Source organism: Amia ocellicauda, chromosome 15 (assembly GCF_036373705.1).
Source record: "Amia ocellicauda isolate fAmiCal2 chromosome 15, fAmiCal2.hap1, whole genome shotgun sequence".
Classification (NCBI taxonomy): Eukaryota; Metazoa; Chordata; class Actinopteri; order Amiiformes; family Amiidae; genus Amia; species Amia ocellicauda.
In genome coordinates this window covers 17,356,714-17,372,607 of record NC_089864.1, presented here as the reverse complement: position 1 = coordinate 17,372,607, position 15,894 = coordinate 17,356,714, and the positions used below count along the sequence as shown (strand labels likewise).

Sequence of the window (15,894 nt, the reverse complement as noted above, 5' to 3'; positions counted from 1 at the left end):
GATCTGAGAGAGTGATATTCTTTATTCCAATTAAAAAAACAACAAAACACAAGCATTGTGAACTGAGAGGTGCTACAGACTTTGCAAGCAAACTTTCTAATGAGATAGTTGGGAATACACCTCAATGAGCCTCAGTGAAAGATATCTCTTATGAATATTGTCACAGATGTTCCATAACTGAGAAACCTGTTCCACGGAAACAGTACTTTCCCTGATTAAATACTATTATCCACAAGATGAATGATACTCATTTAACAACCAAAAAATCTGATTCAACTAAATCACTGTCCAGAATCTAAGGAAATCCAGTTTCCCACTTGAAAATATAAAACATACAAAAAATATAACAGTCCAGGAAGAACTCAATTATGTTGTGTATTTCACTAATCACATGGATCTTAATTGGAAATGCTGTCATTATGTTCCCCACAAGCTTTTCAAACTGTGTAGCAGACTGAAAGCTACGATTCCAGCTAGAGAAATCTAATTTCCATTTCAAAGAATGATATTCATTTTTATTAATAATTACGTATCTTTTAATTGGACTCTCCGCAAGTAGTGTGTAGAGTACTAATTACATGTGGTAAACAGGAAGCCATGGCAGAGAGCAGGAGGCACATTAGGCTATCAATTTGTCCTGGTACTGAAAAGTAGGTTTTGGCTTCCATCTGGTTTTGTTTCCTTGATTAAGACAATCAGTAATTATGCCTAGCCTGTTACCAATTACTTTGTGTAGGTCTGGTACAAACCTGAGTTCTTATGTTCATTTTGTCAATTTGCTTATCATGACCACGGTATTTTCTTGTGCACTTTTAAAATCTTGTCTAGGAAAAAAAAGAAAATCAACCCAATAAATAAATAAATAAACAGCAAATACAAAAGCAAGACTTGGTGACTTAGGATACAACGTGAATTTACTTTTCTAATGATCATTTCAGACCCCATACAGAGTAAAAGGGTTTGCACTGTGGTTGCCCTTAAAACAATGTGCATGTAACCCACTCCACCTGTAGACTGATTTGTAGTCGGTCTGAGCTGCTGGTTTAGGGTGAAAACTCTTGAATCTGTGCTGCTGGGGGTTCTTAGGAGGAGACAGCTTGTGGTTTAGCAGAAACAGAGGCATCAGGACAGGATAATTAAGCAGATTCAAAATATATAGACTAGTAGTAGACGTGATTTATCTGAGAGTCGGTTTTCTCTACAGGCGCCTGTCTTGACATGGAGCTGTGAAGAATCAAATATACAGCAGCTTATAAAATGCACAAATTGGAAAGGAAAAAAAAAATCTTAAAAAAAAAAAAAAAAAATCCCAGAAAGGCTTCTGCCTCTTCTGTTACAAATTTGAATCAAATCCTCTTGTTGATGATCTGCTGAGAGACTCTAGTCCTGAGTGTCTGCTTGAAAGATTACTTTAGTCATTTCAGCACTCGCGATTTAATATTTTCTTTGAGCGAAATGCCAGGTGAGTCTTCCTGTCTCCTGTTGCTGATTAAGGCTCCCCAGACTTGTTACAGATCTGTGGTCCTGCATTTTTTGGCAGGAGTATGATGTAGTGACACCATACATCTAAGACTGGGTGCTACTCAAAATGGCCAACATTCACTGTCTCAATACTACTACAATAACAAATACTACTACTACTCATACTAATAATAATAAGTCTCCAATTTATTTATTTATTCATAAATGTATGATGTCACATTGTAGGATCTAAATTGTCTGTTTGGAAACCCGAATGTTCCATCAATGCTTACTTGGGGTTGATGTAAAAGGAATAAAGGTTGTAGAAATGGTCTATTCATCTCAGTGAGCTTATAGATATGTATAGATAAACGCCAACGCCTATTGAGAGGCACTAGAAATGGCCAGCTTACTAATTATTGTTCTCATAATTAAAACTGATGACTCACTGTACTGCAGGTGGCTCCAGCTCGGTCTTTGTTATGTGATCAGACCAGGTGTAGGGTAAGTAATGACTGGGGGTGTGGTGAAGAAAAAAAGAAATGATTTACAGTGGATTCAAATACAAATGATAATTCCTGGAGCACAAAAGAGACAAGCGAACAGCTGTGGTAAATCTGTGTTGGTGGTAAACTTATGAGCAGGAGTGTGTGTTGGAGGAATAGCTAAATGTTTTTGATTGTGGAATACATTTCTATTGCACATTATGTATTTGTTTCTTTTTAAAGTGAGAATACATTTAGCTTTAATCTAACAACAATGACTAGAGAAAAATGTTTTTGAAGAACATGCAAAAATTCTTTAAATGAACTATACATTTCCTGGAGAATTTAAAGTATGCATTGTTTCTAGGTTATGAGCAAATGGGGATTTAAAGAGACCTACAAAACTTACAATGACCTAAAGGATGCTATTCTATACAGAATGTGCAAAAATACGACACACATTGTACCATAACTTTTTTTAATGGCTGATTGGTTAAGAGCGGTCTACTAGCCAACCAATGAATACTTCGTAGGCTACTAATGTTCACAATATGACATGGTTATATGGTGTTCACTTCATAAGGGAAAGCAATCTTCTTTAACTTACAAATTCCATACAGAGAACACAAACCATGTACAAACAGTTATGCTGAGAATATACAGTGGGGGAAAAAAGTATTTGATCCCCTGCTGATTTTGTATGTTTGCCCACTGACAAAGAAATGATCAGTCTATAATTTTAATGGTAGCTGTATTTTAACAGTGAGAGACAGAATAACAACAACAAAATCAAGAAAAACGCATTTCAAAAAAGTTATACATTGATTTGCATGTTAATGAGGGAAATAAGTATTTGACCCCTTCGACTTAGTACTTGGTGGCAAAACCCTTGTTGGCAATCACAGAGGTCAGACGTTTCTTGTAGTTGGCCACCAGGTTTACACACATCTCAGGAGGGATTTTGTCCCACTCCTCTTTGCAGATCCTCTCCAAGTCATTAAGGTTTCGAGGCTGACGTTTGGCAACTCGAACCTTCAGCTCCCTCCGCAGATTTTCTAAGGGATTAAGGTCTGGAGACTGGCTAGGTCACTCCAGGACCTTAATGTACTTCTTCTTGAGCCACTCCTTTGTTGCCTTGGCTGTGTGTTTTGGGTCATTGTCATGCTGGAATACCCATCCACGACCCATTTTCAATGCCCTGGCTGAAGGAAGGAGGTTCTCACCCAAGATTTGACGGTACATGGCCCCGTCCATTGTCCCTTTGATGCGGTGCAGTTGTCCTGTCCCCTTAGCAGAAAAACACCCCCAAAGCATAATGTTTCCACCTCCATGTTTGACGGTGGGGATGGTGTTCTTGGGGTCATTCCTCCTCCTCCAAACACGGCGAGTTGAGTTGATGCCAAAGAGCTTGATTTTGGTCATCTGACCACAACACTTTCACCCAGTTCTCCTCTGAATCATTCAGATGTTCATTGGCAAACTTCAGACGGGCCTGTACATGTGCTTTCTTGAGCAGGGGGACCTTGCGGGCGCTGCAGGATTTCAGTCCTTCACGGCGTAGCGTGTTACCAATTGTTTTCTTGCTGACTATGGTCCCAGCTGCCTTGAGATCATGAACAAGATCCTCCCGTGTAGTTCTGGGCTGATTCCTCACCGTTCTCATGATCATTGAAACTCCACGAGGTGAGATCTTGCATGGAGCCCCAGACCGAGGGAGACTGACAGTTATTTTGTGTTTCTTCCATTTGCGAATAATCGCACCAACTGTTGTCACCTTCTCACCAAGCTGCCTGGCGATGGTCTTGTAGCCCATTCCAGCCTTGTGTAGGTCTACAATCTTGTCCCTGACATCCTTGGACAGCTCTTTGGTCTTGGCCATGGTGGAGAGTTTGGAATCTGATTGATTGATTGCTTCTGTGGACAGGTGTCTTTTATACAGGTAACGAGCTGAGATTAGGAGAGTCCCTTTAAGAGAGTGCTCCTAATCTCAGCTCGTTACCTGTATAAAAGACACCTGGGAGCCAGAAATCTTGCTGATTGATAGGGGATCAAATACTTATTTCCCTCATTAACATGCAAATCAATTTATAACTTTTTTGAAATGCGTTTTTCTTTTTTGTTGTTATTCTGTCTCTCACTGTTAAAATACACCTACCATTAAAATTATAGACTGATCATTTCTTTGTCAGTGGGCAAACTTACAAAATCAGCAGGGGATCAAATACTTTTTTCTCTCACTGTACACATTGCTATGGCCCATTTATCTTTGGTGTAGAGAACTATAACAGGTCTTTCAAAGTGTTTTCACTTTTCTGCCTCAGAAGTGAGTCTGGAGGATGCTGGGAAGAAGCACCTCCTGGCCTATTCATCAAGCACTTGGTAATGCTTTACAAGGTTTAGAGAAGCAACAGCTACAAATCTATCTGTTTAGGTTTCACTGCATGTTGTTTTTGTCCTACACTAGTACTTCCTTTATCGTCAGTTACTGATTCGTTTGACTCTTTTTAACAAGAATGTTGCTTGTTTTATTAAGCTCCCTATCTGTAAGATCACTCTTGTTTTGTTTACAAAGTTGTGAAAGCCTTTTCTGGAAGTGCAGCTGTTTAATGTCCCCACTGGTTATTCATACATGTCAGAGACCCATCACACCATTCCAGGCAATTTCACACAGTCGTGCCATCCTGCTTGGAACCGGACGGCTGACGGGCATTTAACTCACAATTAGGCCATGCTTGAGGAGCCATCAGATTCAGCTGCGAGGAAAGGTAACTGAAACTACTTTCATAGTTTCTCATTTCCGAAGAGCACTACATTTGCAATGATTAAACTGAAATCTTGCTCTTGATTTAAAAGCAAATACATTCTGACAAGTGGAAACCATTTCATTTAGTCTTGAAAACTGTTGACGTTTAATAAACAGGGTGATGAAACTCAAATGTAATGACTTTAATATTACATTACATAGATCCAGCCAGATATATGTGGATAGATGGATGGATAGATATACAGATGGATAATAAAATAATACAAAATTAATGTCTTTTAGGTTTCATATTTACATTAAGATATAAACCATTGCATTTCACAAAGCAGTTGTACACATATGTGCTTTACTGGTAACAGCTACTGCCAATAAGAAAAGGCAGTTTTGGAGAATGGCTGAAATCCATCATACAATAGCAGCCCCTAGGGAGCCTGGTATTTTGTTTTCCTGCCCTCTGATTGATTGGAAGCAGCATGAGACCAGGACAAGATGTATTCGACCAGCCACAGCCAGTGACACCTGAAGACAGAGGTCAGCACTCCATAACTATACCAGCTGGCAACAAATAGAAAAAATGTTCAAATTTGTATGACCAGGCCCCATATACTCTCTCATAAGCAGTTTATAATCAAGAAGACACTTCTGCAAAGGGAGTAAGATGACACCAAGAAATATAGAAAAGGTTGTGTCGATGCAGGAGAATCCGGCAGTTTACTTTCTTATCAGAAACGGAGATTAATTGGCACATTTTTCAAACCACAGCGGCTCATAAAGGTTAAAATGACGAAGCGCTAATAGAGGGATGGCAGAGCTCTCATGGGAAGGCGCTCTCAGGGGACCAGGTGGTTAAGGTTTACTCTGATCTTGAATAAATAATTTTCAACAACTTGTCACCCAGGTCTTTAACAGCAACACACCACAGTCAGAGTACAGTAAACAGCACTTGTTACTCTGTCGCCTACACTCCCGCACATAGCCGCAGATGCATATTACAACACAAGGCAAATCCCTCCAGGCATGGGCTCTCAACAGAAGTATTTTAGACACCACTGCTTGCAGAGTTAATAAAAAATAAAGGATAAAAGACACACTTCCTCATAATTAATTGAAGGTAATTTACTCCTAAGAAAAAAATAAAACCGAAAAGAAAAGAACCCAAAGCTTTCAAACACTCAGTATGCGCTCAGTGTTTGTTTTTCTCTCCCTCCCTTTTAGGTCTTATAGCTCTAGGCGGTCTGCGGAGAAAACGATGGGTGATTATTTAAAATTTCATCTGCAGACCATTAGAAAAACGCAAAAGAGCAATCAGAATGCATAATGACGTTTTCCCTTGTGAGACCCCCCGTTTCATCAAGAGTCTTTGCCATCCACTATTTTCTTTTCCCCGAATGAACTCCTGTGATTTGGGAGAGTGAATGCCGAAGCCCATACTTATCTCCGACTGCCAGCTGAGACTGGATTACAGTGCGTCTGTATTGCCATCTCCAAGTACGATAGTTTAGATTGCTTCTCTCTAAGTCCCCCCTATCATTCCTCACCTGATAAGCCACCCACATCCATCTTCTTCAGGTTCTTCGCCTCCAGAATGACAACCGTCAGTTTACCAGCAGTCGGTACATAGCGAAGGGAGAAGCAAATGTCACCCAGTTTCTCTTGCTGTGGAAACCAAATGGGAAATAAAAGTTACTTTCTGAGCCATGGGGACATCACACTGAAATATACCATTCACATAGCAACGCTTCTTCTGGTAGCCATTTCCAAACATTCACTTACCTTCCTTCTCTGAAAGGACACCAAACCCAACTATATATAAGTGATGGTTTTCAAAGGCTTTGTGTTTAAGTCCAGCTAAACTTTTCAAAGCTACCTGACAAAACAAATATTCTTTCCACCCCTTGGGCCTGATTGTCCGAGCTGTGTCAACACCACTGTGTTTTTCAACAGGTTTATGTGGCGCAAAGGTAAATGAATTGCCTTTGGGTTGCGACGATGGTGTCATGATTCATGTTTACCACTTGTACTACATTATCGCACATGTATTTGATAATCGTCCCAGTTCTGCTGCTGATTTTGTCTCACAGCTGTGGTTTAAGGTGGTCGACTAATCAGTACAGTTTATAGGGCCACCACTGCAAAGATCGCTCAACGCACAGCTGCTCAACCGGTATTCTCCCGCTGAACACAGGTATAACAGAGCCAAGCTCTGTCGTTTGTCATCTGGCATCTTAAACACATGTCGCTGAGGTGGGATGGGGAGGTGTAATACTGCAATACATCGCACAGTCAGCGGTGCTAATTCCACGGTAAATTCAGAAGTGTTGCCAGCGTTACTTTTTTACTTGCTGAGTGCCCTAATTAACAAGCTAAAAATGCAGCAAAGGATGCTGTATAGATTTAAGCTGAGCAAATTGGTTTCAGAGAGGTTCAGAGTGATCTGTAAACTGCCCACCTCAAGGCCAACTAAAAGCCACACCGTCCCCTGTGCGCAATTTGTCCGTGGCTCTGAGCCGTTGCGCACAAAGACAGGTGAGATGCTGAAATCCATTCCATTATCATCCCGTGTTTCAGCCCGTATTGAGACAGCTGGGTCTCTATTCACATGTATGAAGCAACAAAGCATGCAGGGATAAATCAATATGTGTTCGCTGTTCCACTGAGCTACACCTGCCATCCAACATCACCTATTATAACAAATTCACACTAACTACTATGAAACTAAGAACATAGACTTGTGTGATATATGCTTCCCAACAGCACACTTTATGAGCCTGAGTCATATAACATCACAATTGCTAAATCCCCCCCAAAAAAATCTATCAAAGAAAAACAATGCTAATTTTAGGTATTGTACCTTGCATACAAAATCAAATGAAATACATTAATCTCAGGAATAAAAGCCTGGATGTGGGGCAGAGATTTCCATGGAGGTTTTGCACCTACACATCTGAACTAAACTGCTTCTAAGAGCATAAGGGTTACATGGTGTATTAATGAAAGCGATATGGCCTTGTAATTCAATTGACAGAAGTTAAGTCTACTGATGATAACAAATACAAAAGGTATAGAAAATAAAAATATAAAAGGTTATTGATTTTTCTGTAAGCAACATTCTCCTTATACATTAAAGATGTGGACTACAGTGTTTGTCTCTACTCTGTGGTATAACTCTCCAATTGTAGCTACTATATACAGACTCTTTATTTCATCAACAGGCACAGAAACACTCCTGGGTGTAAACACATTAACAGTGGATTTGTATACTCTTGAAAACCCAAGAGGAGTGGCCTCATCAAGTACGTGACACCCTGTTATGCAAGTATTCCAGTTAAGATCGTAAACTCTTGTTTCTTCAAAATGTCACGTCAAAAAGTTCAATTTTTGACTACACTGGATAATTTTCTCAAATGTCAAAGACTCTTGCACAAAATAGCTATCTAGGTATGATGATTTTCACAAACTCAAGCACAAACATACACTTTTTAAATTAAGTATAATCCTCGCTGAAGAATTTAAGCATCAATATATCCAAGCTATTCTTTGACATATCCGGTACTATACTGAGAGGAAAGGAAAATGGTTGCAGTAATTCTCACTGGTGTCACAATCACCTTACAGGTCTGAAACACATCCTTCCAAGAGTTCTTTAAGTGTCACTGTTTCCAGTTCATTTCCACCTCAAGCTAAAATAGATCCTACTAGTATAGACTATACCCAGGTCAGTTCTATGTTTTTGTGCGACAACAAACATTTCTATTACAAGATTCTGCCTCAAACCGGCTGAAAAAGCGCATAAATTATTAAAGCATTCATGTAAAACTGACCAGTCAAACATTCTCTCTGCTTTCACATTCTTCTCATTTAAAAACAGAAAGTATCAGCATGTTGATAGTAATTAACTTTCATTTCTGAAGTGTAATCAGTATAAATCAGTTATATTGCCGTCCTGCCAGCCAAAACAGAAATTGTTGATAGATATAAAATATAAATTTAGTTTTGAACTAATTTGAATCTTATGATTAGCTAAAGGACAGCCTTTACTTAGATTTGTGCAGGTGGTAATAATTAACATAACTGCTGTGAAAAAAACCTGGATAACACCACGATGCTGGCAAAGTGATGCTAACGCAAATAAATCAAGGAGTGTTTTGATAATGACAAAATCTGTTTCTTTAACAATCATATTCCAGGTGATTCTAGAATGAGAAATTAAATAATTAAGTCATGCAGATTTATATTTTCTTTAATTTTCTTTAATACAATGCTTCCCTTACTGTTCTTTATGGAATTGGTTGAATAAGGAAATCTTAGGTCTTGAAAACTAAAAGGTTTATTTATTTTATTTGTACAACTGTCGATGTTAAGCAACAGTAATAAAGTGTTGAAATCACATTGAATTAATTTCCTTTTTAAGACTAGCTGTAAAATTGCCTCAGTTGAACTGATTCTGATTCTGATATAATGCAGAATATATTTCTTAACCCTTCTGTGTGATGTGGTATAGGGAAAAGGAAAAATACAAAACACATTTTCAGTACATAAAAATCCATGTAACTAAACAGTTCACTTAATTGGCTTTTGGATAATTAAGAAATGGTATTGAATCAGCTACGGACTACAGCAACTATCTGTCAATATTTTTAATTGCAATGGATTAATTAAACATGTTACTGACGTCTTTAAAATTTGACTATGGCAAGCCAGAATAGTTTAACTAATTATAAGGAAAGTATTGCACTGTAAATGCTGTTTAATAAGTAAATGATACATGCACATGCTAAGAGACTGGTGTTTATCACTATCAATGTCGTTTAGTTTCTTCTCCTCTTTTTTGTTTTTGTTTTAACCTTCTTGTTATTTAGTACATGAAATCATCTTTATTGGAAGTTACAAGTGTGACAACAAGAAAAATAACCTTTTCTGCTGGATATGCTTTATATGCTGACAATATGCTATGTGACAGATGTGCCCTAAGGCCTTGTAACAGGGCAATGGGAAGTTTTCCTTATCAGAGAATTTGCTGTGTGTAATTTGTAGTTGTTGAAGCATGTCTCAGATGTGAAGTATGGCTGTCAACAGTTTTCAAAACACTAAAAAGTATTCAGTCACTGAAAACTGATACAAAGCTCAGTTTACTGTGTGATATCACAGTAATACATCCTAATGAGATGTCATTGTAGGCCGAGTTCCCTGGCTTTGCACCCTCAGCTCAACTTATACGGAGAAAAACCTCAATGTAAACAAAGTAAACCGATAAACACAATAAGATACCCGGCAGCTAATTTAATGAACTCTTCAGATTTTTATATGCTCATTATATGATCATTATCACAGACTTAAGAATTAAACAGAGCTTTGAAAAGTCTACATCAGACTTTGCATCACATGCAAACTTCACATGCGAATCTTCTTCAAGTAAAATTCGGTCTCTGGAAGAAAGCCAGCAGTGCGTTGACAATACAAAGACTTCTTAAAAAATATTTTCAAACCAATTAAAGGACTTTCAATGGCAAAGGCATATCTCAAACTATGAATATCATCTGATCAACACAATATCACACTTTTGACAACTGACTGAAAACTGAAGAATATTCCACTTTGTCTTTCAAACTGACCTTTTACAGTCTTTGAGATCATATCTCTGGGACTTCTGCTGTCTCTGACTTTTCCCCACTTTCTGTTATGATTTCTTTAAATTATGTATTATCTTTAAAAAAAAAATCTGTTCTATTTCTTTGATCTTGTGTTTGTGTCTATGTAATTCCTATCAACTGTATGCTGGAGATTAATTGTATTGTTGAACTTGAACAATGTCCTACACACTAACAGTACAATATGCTGTATATCCTCTCTGCTGTGGTCCTCCTGCCTTTAAAGTTGTCTTCAATATTATTTTATCATGGTTCTTATAACTATCTATAACTATAACTATATCAATAAAAACTCCAGTTAGTGGCTTCTCAGATAATAAGAACCATTTGACTCATTGAAACCAGTGAAAGTCACATTCAAGATCAAAATGTAAACCATGGTGGATGCCTTATTCAGTGGTTTTCTTTAATCACTGTGTAAAAACTAACACGGACCCTTTTGTCAGAGAGCGGATGATATTTTCATTACTCAAATGTGAAAAAATAAAAATAAAATATTTAAATGACATTTTCAACTGTCTGTCAGCTGGAATTGTAGCAGCTGGCGGCTATGCTCTAATGATTGCATCTCATTGCTTTATATCAATTGGTTTTGTTCGACTTTTGCCTGATTATACTCCTAAATGTCACCCAGGTTAAAGCAGCTCAGTGCACAAAGCGAAATTAATTTAACTCTGAGCAGCATGTTAATTACAGTATTACTTGTGACACCAGAGGAAAAAACCTGCCAGTTGGTTATAAAAAAAATAAAAAATAAAAAATGGGCATGAGAAAAATATAACTAATCTAAAGCTATCAGGGACGTTTTACTTGTTTTTGTCACATTTGTCTGAAGAGGAGAATACAATAGAAAAAAAATGCCCAATAAGGTGTCTCATGTTTTTGGAAACACAATACAAAACCAAAGGCAATAAACATACTGAATGTGATTTATGATTATAATAGGCAGAAGATCATAATCATATTAATGGTAATTTGAAAGAGTTTCAGTTGAACCCAAACAAGCTTCAATGGAGGTTTAACACTTTACTAGAAGACTTCTAAACAAGGCAGCTACTCAAATTATGTCACATTTACTTCCTTTACTTTAATTAGAAAATTATCATTAAGAGGACTCAGTATATCATGTAAAATGATGATAACTAGTTGCTGAGAAAGGGCATGATAATTTTGAGGAAACTGAATAATTACTTTATATTTTGTTGAAAATAATTATGAGTGATATAAATATATTTACATTCTAATTAATACAAAAAGATCAACTCCACCTGCGATAAGAACAAAGCACACCAATGCTTATTGTGGCACTATCAGACATTGGACAACATTTTTATTACTCACTTAACATGTTATGAATTAATTTTTAAATCAAGATTCCATAGAAACACTTTCCAAAGCTGTGTTTTTTTTTTTCCTGCGACAGCTGCTTCAATTATTGGATATTTTAATTTACAATCTATGCTGGTAAGAAAAGCAGAAGCAATGAGAGAAAGGGGTAGATATTATGGGCCCAATGTAGGGCGTAGTGCCCGTGCCCACATTTTATTAAAAATGAAAAAAGAAATGATCTGACTATACATTCAAAACTAAATCGTTTTCAGCTCACGTCTAAAGAAAGGTGGCACTGTAATTTTGTGAAAATGGCAAAGCTTTTGTATAACACAATATGTATATTCAAAAATACCTTAATACAAAAAAAGGAAGATGCATGCATATATATACAGTGCCTTGCAACAGTTCACTCCCTACCAAAAATTCACATTTTGAAGAATTACAATATAAACCAATTTTTTTAATGAACTCTAATGATCAAAATTAACACTTATATTTTAAGGAAGTAGAATGTCACCAAAACCTGAACAATATATCAATTTAAATGTACTGAATGGATAAACATTCAGCCCCCTAAGTCAGTACTTGGTGGAAACACCTTTGGCAGCAATTACTGCCGAGAGTCTTTTTGGATTGGTTTGTGCCAGCTTTGGGATTGTGTAATTTTTGCCCATTCTTCCTCGTAAAATAGCTCCCATTCTGACAGTTCGTTGGAGATATTCATGACTCCAGCAGGTTTTCCTCTAGGATTCACTCGTACATTGCACATCCATTCCCTCCTCAATCCTGACACGCTTCCCAGTCCCTGCTAATGAGAAGCATCCCCATAACAGGATGCTGCCCCCACCATGCTTGACAGTTGGGATAGCGTTGACTGGGTGATGTGCTGTGTTGGGCTTGTGCCAGATGTAATGCTTTGAATTTGTCTTGTCAGACCACAAAACCTTCTGCCACATGTCTGCAGGATCATTTACATGCTTTGTTGCAACCCACAAACGAGATAGAAGATGGGTCTTAGTAATGTCATTCGCTCACTCGGGCCAGCTGTGTCAGGACGGGGATATTGCTGATGTATGAACACTGACCTGTCTCACACACAGAACTTCGCAAATCTTTCAAAGTCACTGGTGGCTTCACAGTGGCATCTATTACCAGCTTCCTACTTGGCCGGCTGATCAGTTTGGAAGGGCGGCCTGATCTCTGCAGTGACTGGGTGGTTGAAGCACATCCCAGTTTTTAATGATGGTCTTCACTGTATTCAGCGACTTTGGCATGTGCTTCTCTACCCCTATTTCCCTGACAAGATTAGAAACCCCCTTGGTCATATCACTCTGAGAGTTGTGGCTTGAAATGCGATAGTAACCGAGACATCAACAGAAGGTCTAGGCTTTGTGGGGGGTGGGGTCTTTTGCAAGGCACTGTGTATATATACTTTCACTCTTACCTCTTCTTTTTCAGCACTCTGCAGGTCTCGCCACTCCTCGGTCACATGACCAAAGTCCACGGTGTTCATAGGCACTTTAATATCCCCGATGACATCGTGCTTCGAAAAGCGATCAAAGTCGTAAACTGTCATGACCAGCGTTTTTCCACCCAGTTCAGCATATGGCACCTGCAGAAGAGAGAGGAGGGTCTGAAAAGGGCACACAGCGAGCTGTCTGGAGCGCTATAAATCAATCCGTCTGACTGCAAGAGAAGTCATGCTGCTGAGCATTATCAGTCAGAAACGTAAGTAATAAGTTCAGTGGGCTTTTTATGTAAGGGATTTGGTGATTGATTACCTATGATTGAGCTAAATTATATATATATATATGTGTGCAAATGATTATTCCAACTGGCTAGAAGATAGATAAGACTGGCTCCTTGTTTGTCCTTGACACCATTTTACTTGATTGCACATCTTCATTTTGTATGCTGGAGGAATCTGTGTTTGGTCTTGAACACAATGTTAAAATGCTTCTACTTTAACTGCTTACAGCTGCCTGGCTTCTGGTTGCAATGCAGATTTGCTAACATTAACCATACTGGCAAATGCTCAGGCATCTCTTAGCATATGTTACTAATACACCAGTGAAGGCAGCCACCTGTATTCTGTTAACTATATAAGACTGATAACGTAATTACACACTGTAGATTGTTATTTTAGATTTATGTACAAGGCATTATAATATCACTACATTTGTGGGTAATATCAGTCTATTTCTATAAATCTGCCCGCCTGTTTATTCCAGTGATATGTTTACTTTTTGGCACAGGATGTGAAGCACACAGTCGAGCTTCTGTTAATGATCCAGCTGTTTGCTGCTGGAAATAATGGATTATTTGGCACGTTTTAAAACCTCCTATATTTAAAATCAGGAAACAGAAGTCCCTGTGACAAGAGCAGCGCAACAAGTGAAGAAAATGAACTTCTTTAAAGTGATGAAACGACATTCAGTCATTATATATTAAATAATATTATACAATATATGTTCATTATAAAACAGACAAACCGGACACACTTTTCTTCTGCAATGGGGCATGCTATGTGACATTGAAAATGTATAAAGTATACCTTGAAAGTAAACTGTTCATTAAAGCTGGGGTTGAGAGTCTTTCTGTGAACTTTCGTCTCAAATTTCTTCTTCTTGTCAGGCAGCAAGAAGAGCTTCACGTACGGATCAGACGTGCCCCCCATATCCAAGGCCGGCAGTTCTGCTGCTTGAATAATCCCCACAATGAGCTAAAGGAAGGACAGAAAAACAGACCCTCAGAAGTGATGTACTGACACAGACAAATACAAGAATCGTATTTAACCTGTTATACAGGCTATGGACAACTCAGGGTTTGGATTGATTAACACTGAGTGCATTTAAACCATGACATAATAAACAACAAACAATAAACTGACACACTCACAACTACACACACGGACACATACTATAGAATATACATGAGATGTGGCCAATGCAAACTGACGAAGGCACACATGACACCTGACTCTGGACATGGATGAGGTCTATGGACCACAATCAGGACCCTGCAGAGATTACAATTCACAACAAAATAAGGGGTTCTATTTTGTAGGATGTCCAGCCGCTCCGATTCCTGCTGAGCTTTATTTATTTTTCATATACATTTTTATCTTTCACACAGGACAGCTCATGCATAAGTCATTTTACAGAGCTGCGGGTTGGGCCTTGCCCTCAAAGGTAATTTGGTAACATCTGCCTGCATGACCAGCAGCCAGCCCCAGGCAGGATGCAGTGCAGCTGCCTCAGCCCCTGCGATGGGAGAGCTGGGGAGGAAACTGTTTGTTAAAATGAGCTACCCTGGCCGGAGCTGTCGAGGTTATTTGCTAACCACTTATACTGATGTGATTGGTTAATATGCCCTTGTGCACTCATTGATGCAAGTTTTCTGCCTGGACCGTCGCATCGCTTGATATTTTGGACTCAGGTGTCTTATATTGTCAAAAATAAGGTGATTCATCAAAGATGAGAAGCTCAGATACAATGTTTCGTCTCTCTGGGTCTCCCAGGTTACGACAGCAAAACACAGGAAACCTTCCAGATGAACAGTCCAGACTGTAGTTAATAGGCTTAGAGAGACCGAGGGCTAGACAAAATCAAAACTCTTATTGCTCCCATGAAAGCAAAAGGTAGTGAATTTATCACTGGCAGCTAAAGCACGACTCCCAATTCGCGTTACGAAAACAAAACCACTCCGTTCTGCAAAAGGGGAAGAGGCCACTCTGGGGACACTTATCAGCCAATTTACAGTGGGCGTTTTGGACCCATGAAAGAGGGTTGAATATGTGGGCAGACCAGGGGACTGCACTCACTGCTGCAGGTGCCTTAGACATGGCAAGAGGGGGGCAGATACTGATGCATTTCATAAGAAATTATGTTTATAGACGTAAATATGCAAATGTATCTTGGGAATATTAGGAAATCAAAGTCTCTCCAGGAATGGTTGTACATGGTGCTATTACTTTTGTACTGTGCATATTTGAGACAGAAGGAAACAGAAAATATGCACTTTAATCAATATGACAAAATGGATGGTACAGGAGACAATACGAATTATTATATCACTGTATTGTCATTATATTACATTGCATTTTGTTGCAACCAACCAAGTTGCTTTGCCTAACAACATCTATAAAAATTCACATCATGCTTGTACAGTTATGAGTAGGCCTATGCTCTATTGTTTTAATGCA

General features: G+C 38.5%; 1 protein-coding gene across 6 annotated transcripts in view; it reads right to left on the bottom strand.

Annotated features, from left to right (window-relative positions):
* syt1a (synaptotagmin Ia) overlaps positions 1 to 15,894 on the bottom strand; it is a 235,989-nt gene that overhangs the window by 18,847 nt on the left and 201,248 nt on the right. For all 6 annotated transcript variants that reach the window (XM_066723614.1, XM_066723615.1, XM_066723616.1 and 3 more), the window contains 3 exons: positions 14,245 to 14,412; positions 13,135 to 13,302; positions 6,249 to 6,366 (listed from right to left, as the gene is read on the bottom strand). In XM_066723614.1, coding sequence (XP_066579711.1) covers positions 6,249 to 6,366; positions 13,135 to 13,302; positions 14,245 to 14,412 — 454 coding nt within the window. The remainder of the gene's footprint in view (positions 1 to 6,248; positions 6,367 to 13,134; positions 13,303 to 14,244; positions 14,413 to 15,894) is intronic.